This window comes from Esox lucius, chromosome 19 (assembly GCF_011004845.1).
Source record: "Esox lucius isolate fEsoLuc1 chromosome 19, fEsoLuc1.pri, whole genome shotgun sequence".
NCBI classification, from domain to species: domain Eukaryota; kingdom Metazoa; phylum Chordata; class Actinopteri; order Esociformes; family Esocidae; genus Esox; species Esox lucius.
This window is the reverse complement of record NC_047587.1, coordinates 37,411,646-37,425,290: the sequence shown is the minus strand read 5'-3', so window position 1 is coordinate 37,425,290 and position 13,645 is coordinate 37,411,646. Positions and strand designations below refer to the sequence as shown.

The 13,645-nt window shown below is 40.3% G+C and overlaps 1 protein-coding gene across 2 annotated transcripts; it reads right to left on the bottom strand.

Moving 5' to 3' along the window:
* Positions 1-3,940: 3,940 nt before the first annotated feature.
* mpi (mannose phosphate isomerase) lies at positions 3,941-12,445 on the bottom strand. 2 transcript variants are annotated; one of them, XM_010901338.4, is made up of 8 exons: positions 12,355-12,445; positions 11,587-11,714; positions 10,921-11,121; positions 8,642-8,783; positions 8,239-8,418; positions 7,329-7,502; positions 6,656-6,864; positions 3,941-6,105 (listed from the first exon to the last, which is right to left on the bottom strand). In XM_010901338.4, exons 1-8 carry the CDS (start codon positions 12,368-12,370, stop codon positions 5,887-5,889), a joined length of 1,269 nt encoding a protein of 422 aa, XP_010899640.1. In that variant the 5' UTR covers positions 12,371-12,445; the 3' UTR covers positions 3,941-5,886. The 2 variants fall into 2 exon arrangements, with proteins under 2 accessions (XP_010899640.1, XP_010899641.1); XM_010901339.3 differs by lacking the exon at positions 12,355-12,445 and having other exon boundaries at positions 10,921-11,157; positions 11,587-11,697.
* Positions 12,446-13,645: the final 1,200 nt, after the last annotated feature.

The window sequence follows — 13,645 nt, the reverse complement described above, 5'->3', positions numbered from 1 at the left end:
CTTAGCTGGCCCCCCACCCCCCACCCTTCTGCCCCTAAAATCCTACTATTTGCAATCTGATTTCTCAACTAAAAGATAGAGGCAGAGAACATTAATATTTAATACAATTCTCCCCCCAAAAATATGTAAGCTTCATGTAGCATGATGAACAGAAGCTTATTATCAGGCTACAATATCTGCATTTACAAAACTTTGCTGCTAGCTGTTGTTGGACCGGGAACATAACTGTTTTTCCCCCTTCACTTGAGGCTGCGATGCTGCTCCTGTCATTGTAACGTCAGATCTATCCATCTTCTCATGCTTCTGCTGCAACTTAACTAAAGATGTTTCTCAAGGGCACATATTATTATTTACATTTTTTATTAAGTATTTATTTTCTTACCTCTGAGTGGCAGACATATCTACTTCCCATTTTTATGTTTTGTTACTTTAGCTAGCTATATTTCACACTTCAGTTTCTTCGCAAATTAGCTAAAAGGATCCAACATTACACCCAGGGTTGCCATATTATTTCATTGGTGATATACTAGCCAATCAACCTGCAGGGCTCCACAAATAAACGCACAAACGCTATGCATTAGACCGGTAATATGTCATTCAGAGTAGGCTGTCATCTCTACGCACATTTTTTGTGAAAAACTAACTAACCTGCATCCCTTGTAGACTACAACAGTGTAAACAAGACAAACCGGCCAGCTTAACGCTTGTTATGCTGAACAATAAAACAAAAAACCCTGATCTCAAATTAGTTCCCCTACCATGTCCTAAAAAAGATCATGAAAGAAGGGTTTTAAGGGTCCACGCTGGAAAGTTGTGGGACCCTGCATTTCCACACATTTATGTTTGTGGAAAACATTTCATATCAGCTCACTTAGGTAACGATGTGTCTGATTTACAATTATATGCTATGGCCAGATAGCCATTTATAAATACTATCCCTGTGTTTACGTTACTTAAAGCCCATTGTAAGGTAAACATGTAAATGATAAACTTAGCTAACTTTGATATATCATGATTTCAGGGTTCCAAATAAATAACAAACTTCATCCAGATTATGAACCCTCCATTCCCCCCCACCAAAGACAGACCCTTTGGGTTTCAAGAAAAGTCAAGCCATAGCTAGCTAGGTCAGTGGTCAAAGCACAGTGCTATTGCTAGCTTGCATACTATTTGTAGAACAGGAATGAAAATGTAACCATTTCACTGGTAATTTGCTTACCTGGAGACTCAATGAGGCAGAAATTAGGACATGATTTAAAATGGATCAAATTAATCTCTGGAAAAATACAGCTCTGGAAAAAATTAAGAGACCACTGCTAAATTATCAGTTTCTCTGTATTTACTATTCATAGGTACAGTGGATATGCAACCAGGTTATTGTGAGTTTTTTATTTTTCCCCCTCAAAGATTTCAGTTTGTTATTCAATTGAATTGTTTACGTTATAGGTCACATTAAAGGTGGAAAAAGTTCTGACATGATTTATCTTTGTCTCATTCTTTTACATCACAAGAACCTGGGATTTTAACTGGGTGTGTAGACTTTTTATATCCAATGTATGTGTTTGAGTAAAATGAACAGTTTTGTTTTATTCCATAAACTACTGACAACATTACTCCCAAATTCCAAATAAAAATATTGTCATTTAGAGTATTTATTTGTAGAAAATAACAACTGATCAATTTAACTTAGGAAGTGTTCAGATACCAATATTTGGTGGAATAACCCTGATTTTTAATCACAGCTTTCATGCGTTTTGGCATGCTCTCCACCAGTCTGTCACATTGCTGTTGGGTGACTTTATGCCAATCCTGGCACAAAAGTTCAACTTGCTCGGCTTTGTTTGATGGCTTGTGACCATCCATCTTCCTCTTGATCAGAGGTTTCCAGAGGTTTTCAATGGGGTTCAGGTCGGGAGATTGGGCTGGCCATGACAGGGTCTTGATCTGGTGGTCCTCCATCCACACCCTGATTGACCTGGCTGTGTGGCATGGAGCATTGTTCTAATGGATAAAAAAATTCTCTGTGTTGGGGAACATTGTCAGAGCAGAAGGAAGCAGGTTTTTCTTCCAGGATAACCTTGTATTTGTCTTGATTCATGGGTCCTTCACAAAGACAAATCTGCTTGATTCCAGCCTTGTTTGAAGGATCCCCAGATCATCACCGATCCTTCACCAGGTCTCTTAATTTTTTCCAGAGCTGTATCTTGTGTGTTCTATGGCAGACATAGTGGACATATATTGATTTGACATAATGTATTTTGGGTCATTTATAAACTAATTTAATTCTGGTGGTTCTCTATTAGTGTTGATTTGTACTGCTATTTTACATGAAGGTCTATGGTGAGTGTTGTTTGTTGTCCCCAAAAAGGGACGGGAACGTGTTGCAAGCCAAGGTTTCCGGATGTGCCAGTCTGACGTATTTCTACTATACAATATATGGAAAACTCATCTGTATCTGTCAACATTGGTTACACCCCCATGGTCACATATTGGTCGATCATACAAATGCATTATGGAATAACAAAACAAATATACATATTTATCACTTCAATGTCAACTAAATTACATCTAGTAAAAAATTATAATATCATTTTATTCTGCCATTTCTTCTAACCGTAACATAAACTTCTTGTAGGCCCCTCTGATTGGCTGCCATGGGTGCCACACTCCCATCACACCCATTTAAGCTCTGCTTCTGCCATAGTCTAGCACAGACATAAAAGTAGCTCAAACGATTTCCTGTCGACATGACAAGCATGTTTTTTTCTGATTTTTTAATTTTTATTTACCAACTGAGTAATGTGAGTTTTGAAGGATAGTTTATTATCCTGCCAAATACCCAGGCAAAACACCATATACTTGGTTTTATTTATAGATCTTATTATTTGAGCTTAAAGAGAATTGTTGTTAACAGTATCAAAGGCCTTGCCCAGGTCAATAAATAGAGCCACACCCCTTAGTTTCCCATCTAAGTCTTTAACGATATAATCTAAATCCAGCAGGGTCACAGTAATAGTACTCTGCCCTGGTCTATAACCTGACAGAATTTTTTTCACTGTTATTTTCAGTTAGAAAATAACACAGCAGTATATTTACTAGTGACTCCAATATTAAAGATAGGTTGATAATGATATTATACCCTTTTCTTCATTCTTGCATTTGTAAGGTTTCTTCCTAAAATTCGACCTTCTTAGGGAGTTTTTCCTAGCCACTGAAATTCAACACTACTGTTGTTTGCTCCTTGGGGTTTAAGGCCGGGTGTCTCTGTAAAGCACTTTGTGACAACTGGCTTTATAAATACATTTGATTGATATTACTTTCCCTTACTTTTGTAAATTGTTCTTAGGTCTTCATTTCCCAACATATTCACTGACCAGTGACTAACCTTCATTAGTAAAGTTTTTATCCAAAGTGACAGCAATGGTTCACAGGTGGTGACCAATGGTAAGGTCTTTGTGTCTTTGGAAGAGACATTTTTTTTCATCTGTGTAAACTGGAAACTTACGCAGCACGTTTTTTTCTTACAAATATGTCCAAAAATAAAACCAAAATCACAGTACAATAATTTAACATCAGTGAGTTTCAGTGTTTCAAAATATCTATTTATTAATAAATATTTATTAGTCTCATGTCAAAATACTTTTGCAATGCACTGTAAATGTATGTTGACTCCATATAACTCTACACAGTACATGGAGATTGACAAGAGAGAAGGGAAATGAAGACAGAAAGCACCTCATTACTGTAGGAGCTAATGCATTTTCAATCTTTATCTGCATTTCATACTTCTTGGGATTTAACCTGGGTATCAATAAAAGCATCTCGTAAGAACTCCTGATGTTTAATACATGTTAAAATACATGGGAATGATTATATCACTATTTAAAAACTAATGATCATCTTCACAGTTTAGGCATTAGATGAAAAAAAGAACAATTGGTACAGATGTAATTTTTTATTCAGGTTTACAGAGATGCTTTCCGTAGAGATCCATGTTACAGTAGTACAGTCATAAATACTAAACCATGCCCTGATTCTAGCCTCTATAGGAACAAACATTCTCATAGTTCTGCTAAAGTGTGACTATTTTACCTTTAGTTCAGACATTCAATTCAGTCTTAGATTTAGTCTTCAATCAAACACATCAAAACAAGTTTTTTTAACAACTGAAGTATAAAAACTTTTTAATCAAAGTATTCTTGATGATACCAGTTGGCATGACTTCAGTGACTAATATGTTGTATCTCTCAGAATCCTACATTTTATCATTCACAAAGCAAGTTTCCTATGTTGTTATTCAATTGATAGCACTAGGCTAGTGCTTAATAAGCACAAAATTATAAACAACAGAACTTGGTAAGTACTACTTGCATAAAATATGTAGTGTCTTGATACAATGTGACCTAATGACCACAACATTGCAGACATGCCTGACCCAGTAGTGCTTCATTTAAAATGGAACACAATCTAATACAAATGCAACACAAGCTAATACAAATCTAAAACAAGTTAATACGAATCCAACATATTCTTGGAACAACAAACTATAACATACAAATTAAACATGCCAGTTCAAGCAGGTCATAAATTAACTTCAGGTTTTTACCTTAGGTAAAGGTTTTATTAGATGTAGATTGTCAGATGTACAATTCATAAAAAGTATTTCCTTGCATTTTGGATGCAAGGAAATATGTAGACTGATTGCAATATAGCCCTCATCTCAAACATCAACGTTGAATACTATAATACAATGCGAGGGGTTTTCATTAACACATTACAGTCAAAAGGTCCCTCCAGGACAGGCTGTAACAATGTTTGTTCCTATCATATTGGATCTGTGAGTTGCCAAATACATGCAGCTTCAGATTTCTGACATTAAAATGCAACAGCTCCAGTGAAGATATTTCTCAATGAACCAACTTAGATGTTTAGGGTGAAGCTGAAAAAGCTCTCTCAAAACAGTTACTGTGCATTCTCAATGTATGGTTAATCAATACGTCCTAATACGACTGACGCAGGTAGGTGGGAACGAGGCAACTGATTTTATTCTGAAAACATGCACAGCCGAATTAGCATATTCTGTGACAAATGTTACAGCAAAGCATTAAAATCATATGATTAATTATCTTGGACAGCAGTCATTTTTAATGGAAAATGTCACCAATGCCATGGAAAAAATAAAATATTTTCTATCAATTTAAGAGAGGTGAGTTGATACTCATCATACTGTACTGATTTAAAGGACCTATTCACTACCTCAATACAGCATAAACAGCCGCAGATATATGGGCCAAATGAAAGACCCCGGGTAGAAGATGAACCAGTAGTGCATGTATCACACACCAGCCACGCACAGAAAATATCAGTAAAGTTACAGTACGTACCAGGAAATTGTTTTGACAATATTGCAATTTATATAGCTCAATATACCTTTATACCTTAATGTTACTTTTCATGCGGTGAAGGTTTTACATTGGTTTTCAACTTGTTTCAGGGACTGACCAACCTTTTTTTAAATCATAGCTCCCTCTATAACATACTATGGTAGGCAACAACAGGAACTTAGATATACATAATCACAGTACTGAATTGCAACACGATTAGAACTGTCACAATTGCAATAGATTTCAGCACTATTGTGATTAGATTGTATATCAGGAGTTCCGTTCCAATCCCATGCCCTACAAGTTACTGTAGCCATCAGGGTGAAGGTCTGAAAAACAGGATAATCTACACACAGACCAGTTAAAAGGGGTTAAGCTGTTCTTCGTCAGTCTATAACTACTGGCTTCAGTCAGCTAGTGGGATACCCTGTCACGGAGAGTGGCACAGAAAACCACATGTTGGCCTGAACACTGATGAAATGTCATGATATAAAGCCTGAAGCTACAGCAGACTGCAGGCCCGATACATGGTCATTCCAGAGGTGGATGTGATGTGCAGGGAGACACTCTCATTGGCCGAGATGAAGAGGACGGTGCCCCGCCTCAGGCTGATGTCGGAGAGGGCGCCGTCTGAGGTGGCGGTGGCCTCGCCCTCAATCACCAGCAGGATGCCGGCACAGTCGACCGGGGCCACAGTGTACTGCTTGATCGAGGCTGGCACCTGGAGGGACAGGGAGGAAGAAAAAAGAACAAGTAGGACAGAGGAAGTTGGGAGAAGGACATAAATGGTGTACAGCAAAAAGAAGGAAGAGACAATTACACTGGATGCCAATTGCTGTAAAAGACACCAGCCATTGGCTAGTAAGAGCAAATGTGAAGTGACTTGAGCACCTATAAGGGCTATTTTGAAATAACACATCAAACTGTGTTTCCTGCATCTGCCTGCTCATCACTTGCTATTACCAGGCAGATTTCAAAGAGAAGATTATCAATTCTCCTGAGCATTCTTGTTTAGAAGCCTAAAGGCCAAAGCTGGCTCGTATAGTATTCATATAAGCCTAATGATTTAAGTATTTTACTAAAACCACAGATTTCTTCCCCAGTTTAAAAAGGAAATCAGCACTACACTGTGACGGAAATTCAACCGAATAGAACCCTTCAGGAAGTGGGTACAGAGGCAAGAGTCACAATACCACCGCGGAAAGAATCACTCAAATAGAGAGAACTGTTTAATCCCTGTAGAAATGAGAAACACTGTGAAAGCTGATCACCTGTATCCTCATGACAGTGAAGTCAGGAACAGGCGGGTCATACAGCTGGACATATGGGTCTGAGGGGTCCTGGGTGGATGGGAATATCTTAGTGCTGGCCGACGCAGGGCTGTAGTTTAGCATCTCACACAGGGTGTTGACATCGATGAACTTGGGCGTCAGGCCGGCACGCACAGTGTTGTCAGAGCAGGCCATGCACTCAATGCAGTCTAAACCGCAGAGAGACAGAGAGAGAGAGTGTGAGAGCATGAAAGAATGAGAAAGATGGGATAGAAGGCACTTTCTCTTTTATCTCTTTCTTTCAAAAACATTTTTTTTAAACATTCAGATTCACTGTAACTTCATGTCAATGTCATAAGACAACATCATATTTTAAATAATTTCCATTTTGACATTTACCAGATGCTTTTCCCCAAAGCAACTTTAGGGTTTAATGCCTTGCTCAACTGCATTAAACTACAGCTAACTTTATTGTAGAGCAAAGAAAATGCACACAGACACAGGTACATTTCCAGAACTAAAGTATAATCAGTTAAAGGCTCTTTGGTAACATATGTGTTCATATGGATGTGTTGATGAATCACACTAAACCTTGGTACCTAGTGCAGTCATACACGTATAACATACAACACATGCAGTTGCCTCTTAACAAGCTGACTGGTTGAACCCTGACCTCCGTTAAGATATGCGTGCGGTTCATTGGCGCCCAGGAACATGGCGTTGCCAGGCTCCAACAGTACGCGGTTCAGGAAGTAGATGGAGAAACAGCCGATGTCCCCTGGATAATGGGAGTGGAGCCGGAGCAACAGCTCCCCATTACTGCTTGACGTGTCTCTCCCGGCAGCAGCTGATTGGAGGATAACAGGTCAGATTCAGGTCATGCAACAAAGGGGGGAGGGGTTTGTGGGAGGTTCTACTGGAAACCAAAACAAGATGTTCTTATTTGGCAAGTCACTCCCAGTGTAAGTATTTTTTTAATGCTTGGTGAGAACAAGAGGGTCAGGTCTAGGGTCAACTTTGTCTTTTAGACTGTGGTAAATGAAACAGGACAGACAGATCCTAGATCAGCGCTCCTACTCCGAGATGGAAAGTGGTTAAAGGACCAGGTGAAAGGGACTTGCATCTTGATAAGACAAACATGCACAAATGAAGGTTAGATTGGCAAACGTGCAAGACTCCTTTTTTTCCAGGTAAGTTGACTGAGAACACATTTTCATTTACAGCAATGACATGAGTGCATTTAGGGTGAACAGCCTTGCTCAGGGGCCGATTGACAGATTTTTCACCCCTGCCTGATCAGGGTTTCAAGTTGACAAACTATCAGATACGGATCAGATGCTCTAATTACCTGTTGTCCTCAGAAAACATGACTGATCATTATGTTGTAGAAAACACACATCACGAAGAGTACATCATTAATGCTATTCATTCAATAAAGTATGATCCTAGCCTGGTACCAGATCACTGTGCTTCCATGCCAACTCCTATGGTTTTTCTAAACAGGACACAGTTTTCATGTCAACACCCATAAAGCACAAGCTAGTTCTGAGTCACATAAAAATAAAAGACAGTATGACGCTCACCATCCTCAGAGACTCTTTTGACCAGCATGTTGAGCTGGTCCACAAACACCTTTTTCTCACAGTTCATCATTCGGGTGAAGCACTTCTTGAGAGCCAGCGAGGTGCGGCGCGCATCCCCAACACTGCTCTGCAGCTCCTCGGCAGCCTCGTTCCCCACCAGGGCGTGGAACTCTGGGACAGCTGAGACATGCACATTTTGGCACACTTATATCGGTTGTATCAGTTTATATTGTAAAGAATGGGGAAAGGGGCTGCAAGTGGGACGCATTCTTTCATTTTGGTCAATGCAGTAAGTTTTATAACCAGCTAACAGATTTAACTTTTGGTGTAGGAATTCACTGAACAGAGGTGGGAAAATGAGGGATACTGAAGACGATTATGGCCGGCCGAACATAGCACTTACATTTGAGAAAGCCAATAATCTCTTCCAGGGGCCTGAAGCCACACAGGCCTTCAAAGTGGGTGAGTGCGATGGCCATCTCAGGCTTGTGGTTGTTGTCTGGGTAATGCTCTGGAAACTGAGAGTGGAGCCGTCCGGCCAACTCCTGGTGTGAGGAGATGAAATGAAATAAAACAATATCTGAATGGAACATACTTGAGTTAGCTCAATATAACGCTCTCCTCACATTACTTTGGTTTACTGGTTGCTCAGTAGCCAACGAGAAGACCAAATGAAAGGCGCAACCTGAGTAGCTCTAATGAGAAACGGTTGTTTTGCTATACCTCCAACTCAACTAGCTTACAGTTGCTTGAAATAATCTTGCAATTTAAGCTCAGTGACGTGTGTGTTTTCTATTCCCATTTGCTTGTCTTCTTGTAGTTTGACCACACCACCCATGTGGAAAACCTGGGCTCTGGCAGTGCCCGGGAGACGGTCAATCGGCTATCAACAGAGACAAGGATAACCCAGGCACATAGAACTACTTCAGCTGATCTCTCTTTAAATATGTGTTTTCCCCACAGTTCCATAGTGATTGGTGGTTGTTGTGGTGAAGGCACGTGGCTACTAATTTCTCTGAAGTGGAGAATTTACACTAATCCTTCTCGTTCATTGGTCTTTTCCCTCTTCTCCATGCTGCCAGTGAAACTTGTCCGTTTAAGCACAACATTGTTGTCATTTATTGTCTGCCAGGGCCCCTCTAAGATCAGCTCAGTTTTGACACCTTGATAAGCACATACCCAGACGATGGCTCACCATTAAAACTACTGGGTGATTTTAACCGTCCGCTGCCTGTCTTGGATGCGTTTCTTTCCAGCTCTTTCCCTCTTTGACCTCACCCTAGCCCTGTCCCTGCCTACTCACAAGGCTAGCAGTGCACCTGACCTGGTTCTTATTAGATGCTGTCTGTTGACTAATCTCCAAGCAACACCACCCCAAGTCTCTGATCACTATCTGGTTCCATCTATCTCTCTCCTCTAACCCCTCAGCCCTGACCCGGACAGTCATGCTTCGTCGCAATATTCATTCTCTGTCATCTACTATTCTCTCAAAATCTGTCTGACACCTGTCTCAAACTTTTCCTGACTTTAAATTCTAGAAAGGGCATTTTGATGTTGTCAGTAAGAGGCATGGATAATGCAGGGGATGTGCCCTCATTCCACAAGGCAATGTTTTCCGTTGGCTGTATATCCCGTTAAGAATCGAACTAATCATGGTCTGTGTTAAACAAATGCCCATGAAACCACACTGTCATGAGATCATGTCAACTTCATTGATTGATTTGGACGCTTGGGGTTGAGCACATAGTGTTTACAATAGGCTTCTGTCCGGACCAGTGAGTTACAGGAGTCAAGTCAGTCATGCTAACTCTCTTAGATCATCAGGTCATCTCTCCAGATTCTGCCTCCTCCACCCTGCACTCAGCACATCTTATGACGCTCACCATCCCCTTTCCTAGTGACTGGCTTGACCCTGCCCTTCTGTCCTAGGGCTAAGTGACTCACTGCTAACTCACAGAGAATGGATGCCAGCAGCCGAGAAAACCAAATTCCCAATCCCCTAGCACTCTCCGCTTCCTCTCAGTCTGTGGCATCTGTTTGCTCTCGGGAAACACCCACCTTCTCCTAATTCCTCAATCCTCATCCTAAAACATTCTATACCTAACCCTAGGTATTACATACCTTTAGCTTAATTTTTGGTGTGTTGTTGATATAGTATCTACTAATGGTTAACTATCCCCACTTCTACTCTAGATAAAATCCTGTACATTTTTGATGTCCAGCTGCCCTCTTAACCCAATCTGCTCCTCCAGATCATCTCCGGAGACCTCCTCCCATTCCTCACCTCCTATTCCTCTCCTCCTCCTTGACCACTGGCAGTAACCAATCTGACTTCAAAAAGACCAGAGTCACTAACTGTAATTCATTCTGGGTGACAGTATCTTCTAAGAGACTGAAATGTAAATGTCCTGATGTGCAGTGTGCCCTAATGAACAGGACCCACCCTATCAGAATCTGCCCTAATGAACAGGACCCACCCTATCAGGATGTGCCCTAATGAACAGGACCCAGGACCCACCCTATCAGAATGTGCCCTAATGAACAGGACCCAGGACCCACCCTATCAGAATGTGCCCTAATGAACAGGACCCAGGACCCACCCTATCAGAATGTGCCCTAATGAACAGGACCCAGGACCCACCCTATCAGAATGTGCCCTAATGAACAGGACCCAGGACTCACCCTATTAGGATGTGCCTGAATGGACAGAGCAGTGTTGACCGACAGGACCTTGAAAAGGAAAGGCAGCTGCCCATGGAAGGTATCTTTGACCTTTGACCCCAAGCATGCGGGGTAGTCAGCGATCCACTGGCCCAGCGTCCTCTGGGCTATCCTGTTGTCGTTGATGAGGGCATCTCCTTTGGGGTGAGCACCCATCCACAGCTGTGGGATGGACAAGGAGTGAGGGGAGCCTCATAACTGAACAAACAACAGGAGTTTTTTGTTTAATCATCTCGTTGCATTTTCTCAGATTTGTATTTATCTTATGATAGATACTGAAAATAAACAGTTTATAGCTAGAGAGTAGCAAACCTGTGTTTTCTAAGAGTAGACATACTTACACACTGGCATGCAAGCGTTAAGCTGTGAAGAAAACATCCCCACCTCTCCCATAATCAGAACTATTGACCTTTATGACACACGTTCTTTTAAGCTGTGGCTAAATAAAGAAGAACCTTTGACAGGCCAGGCATTGAGTAGGAGTCAGCCTAAGTCCCAAAGGCCTTTGTGAAAACCAATCTGCAGGACAGGAATAATACCTTGGGGGGGGGGGGGGGGGGCTATAAGGGGTTGTTTCCCTCAATAATTTGTATACTATGCTCACCAAGATGTACATTTAAATCTTACCTCAGCATAATGCTTGTCTTCTTCAATGACAGTTGAAGTATCTCCACCAACGACAAGTCTAGCGACTTCACTGTCCAGACCAATCTTACCCCATGCATAATTCTGCACCACACATGAGAGCGGAAATACTGTAAAATGAGAACAATGCTATAGTCAGTGATTTTCAACATAAATGTATCAACATTTTCAACACAAGTGCATCAATTGAGTCTCATATCGGAGGATGTGACTTTGAGATACGTCTGCACTATTCAATCTGCGACGTTCATTGAAAGCAAAACATCGGGGATATATGTCCGTGTACGGATAGATTTATTTTTTCCAGCGATTCTGTTTAAACATTTTCTCAACTATAACTAAAGTTTGTTTTGGACATTCTAGGTACATCGTTTCGTTTAATTCCCGTTTTTTTTTACAAAATAATTTGCAATAGAATGGGCAGAACGAATACAAAAGCTACTGTACGCTAGGTTATTTAATACCAACATTACATTTCAGTGGAATATATGAACGTGTTTTCATTTTCAGATTAAAGACAAGAGAAATGTTAATATTGTCCTGTTCTGTGTAAGAAGGTAATGATTGCGAGATGCTTATAACTGTTTAGAGTAGACTAACGATGATAATAGATCATAGTTGCTCAACTAAATCCATCCAAAAACACAAAAACAAGGGTTGCTAATGGATTCGTTCTTAGTGGCAGCTTGTTAACGCGTGTTAAATGTATTTTACAGATTAAATAAATACAAAGGGAGAAATTGGTCTTACCTCTTACTTCCTCCATGGCTGCAACGACGGCTTCCACGTCAGTTCTGACGTCATGATGACAAGGGCTCGTAACTTAGACCAGTTATATGTGTATTCTTCTCTGCTATAGCGTTATGTTAAAATGAAAATTATAGTTTCTATAATAGTTTCAATAAGCCAAGGAAAATCAGAAGGATTGTGTTTAGTGGTAGACAACATATAGTAAACGAATACACAAAATGTACACAAAGTAAAATTATAATTATATTCAGTTTGTGGTGACCAATTTTAGATAATGGGATATAAGCAGTGAGTATATAAAATACATGGATTTACCACTGATCAAGATTGACACATTTACATCTGCAGTATGTACACGGGGTACAAAATTACATCCAAAAATTACACCTAAAAATATGTTAATATACGCGCAGGGATCCAGATTTTGTGTTCTTTGGACTGTTGTGTGTCTTTTGTACGTCGGCCTTGGATACACGGGGTTTCATTAAGTATTACTAACATATCCAGATGAAGCACAGATTATAAACTGTTCCATGCCTTAGGAGCACAATGGATGGCAGTCCACCTATCCTGGGAAGTTTCAGTACCAACCATCAAGAGGATCGTGTATGGTAACTCTTACTTTGTGAAAGAGATCAGACTTGATAGGTAAAGAGGGAATTTACCAAAAAGGGCTTTGTAGATGAACACATTACAGTGAAATAAAAGAAATAAAAGTGTCATGAACAATCTTCTTTCTAAACGTAAGCGGGGAAAAAGCCGTATTACAGAAATAAAAACTCAATTTCAATGCAAGCTTCCTCACAAGGTTGTCGCTATGAACTTAAAAGAATAGCTTATCATCCACCCATATACCTAACAGTTTCTAGGATTATACTTTTTCAGTGGATAAGCCATCTGATGTGACAATGGTAACTTTTGTCTGTCTTAATGCAACGAGCTCTGGTAAAGGACCTGAATTATTTTATATATTATAGACCAGTTTAAGACCATAAAGAGAGGCCAGAAATGACTGAAAATCAGTCTGGAGGTCTTTGGTAGCCTGATCCAGGGAAGAAGCAAATTAATGACTGTATCATCTGCATATAGATGGAGCTTTATTGGTTGCAAACCATTTCCGAATTCATTGAAAAAACTGAGAACAGAACAGGGGCTAAAATAAAACCCTGTGGCACACCTTTACTTAAATCAAGAAAGCTAAACGTGTGATTGTCAGGGCCGGCGCCAGGATGACAGGACTGAGGGTGCATTTTGTGTTTATGAGGGGGCGTGTCTAATTACTGTGTACCCC

Excerpts from the sequence above, each read along its gene's own strand:
- mpi (XM_010901338.4), bottom strand. Across the intron at positions 8,784-10,920 it reads TTCAGGCACATCCTAATAGG|GAGTTGGCCGGACGGCTCCA; the intron begins GTGAGTCCTGGG and ends TCCTCACACCAG. Across the intron at positions 6,106-6,655 it reads TCACTGTCATGAGGATACAG|GTGCCAGCCTCGATCAAGCA; the intron begins GTGATCAGCTTT and ends CTGTCCCTCCAG.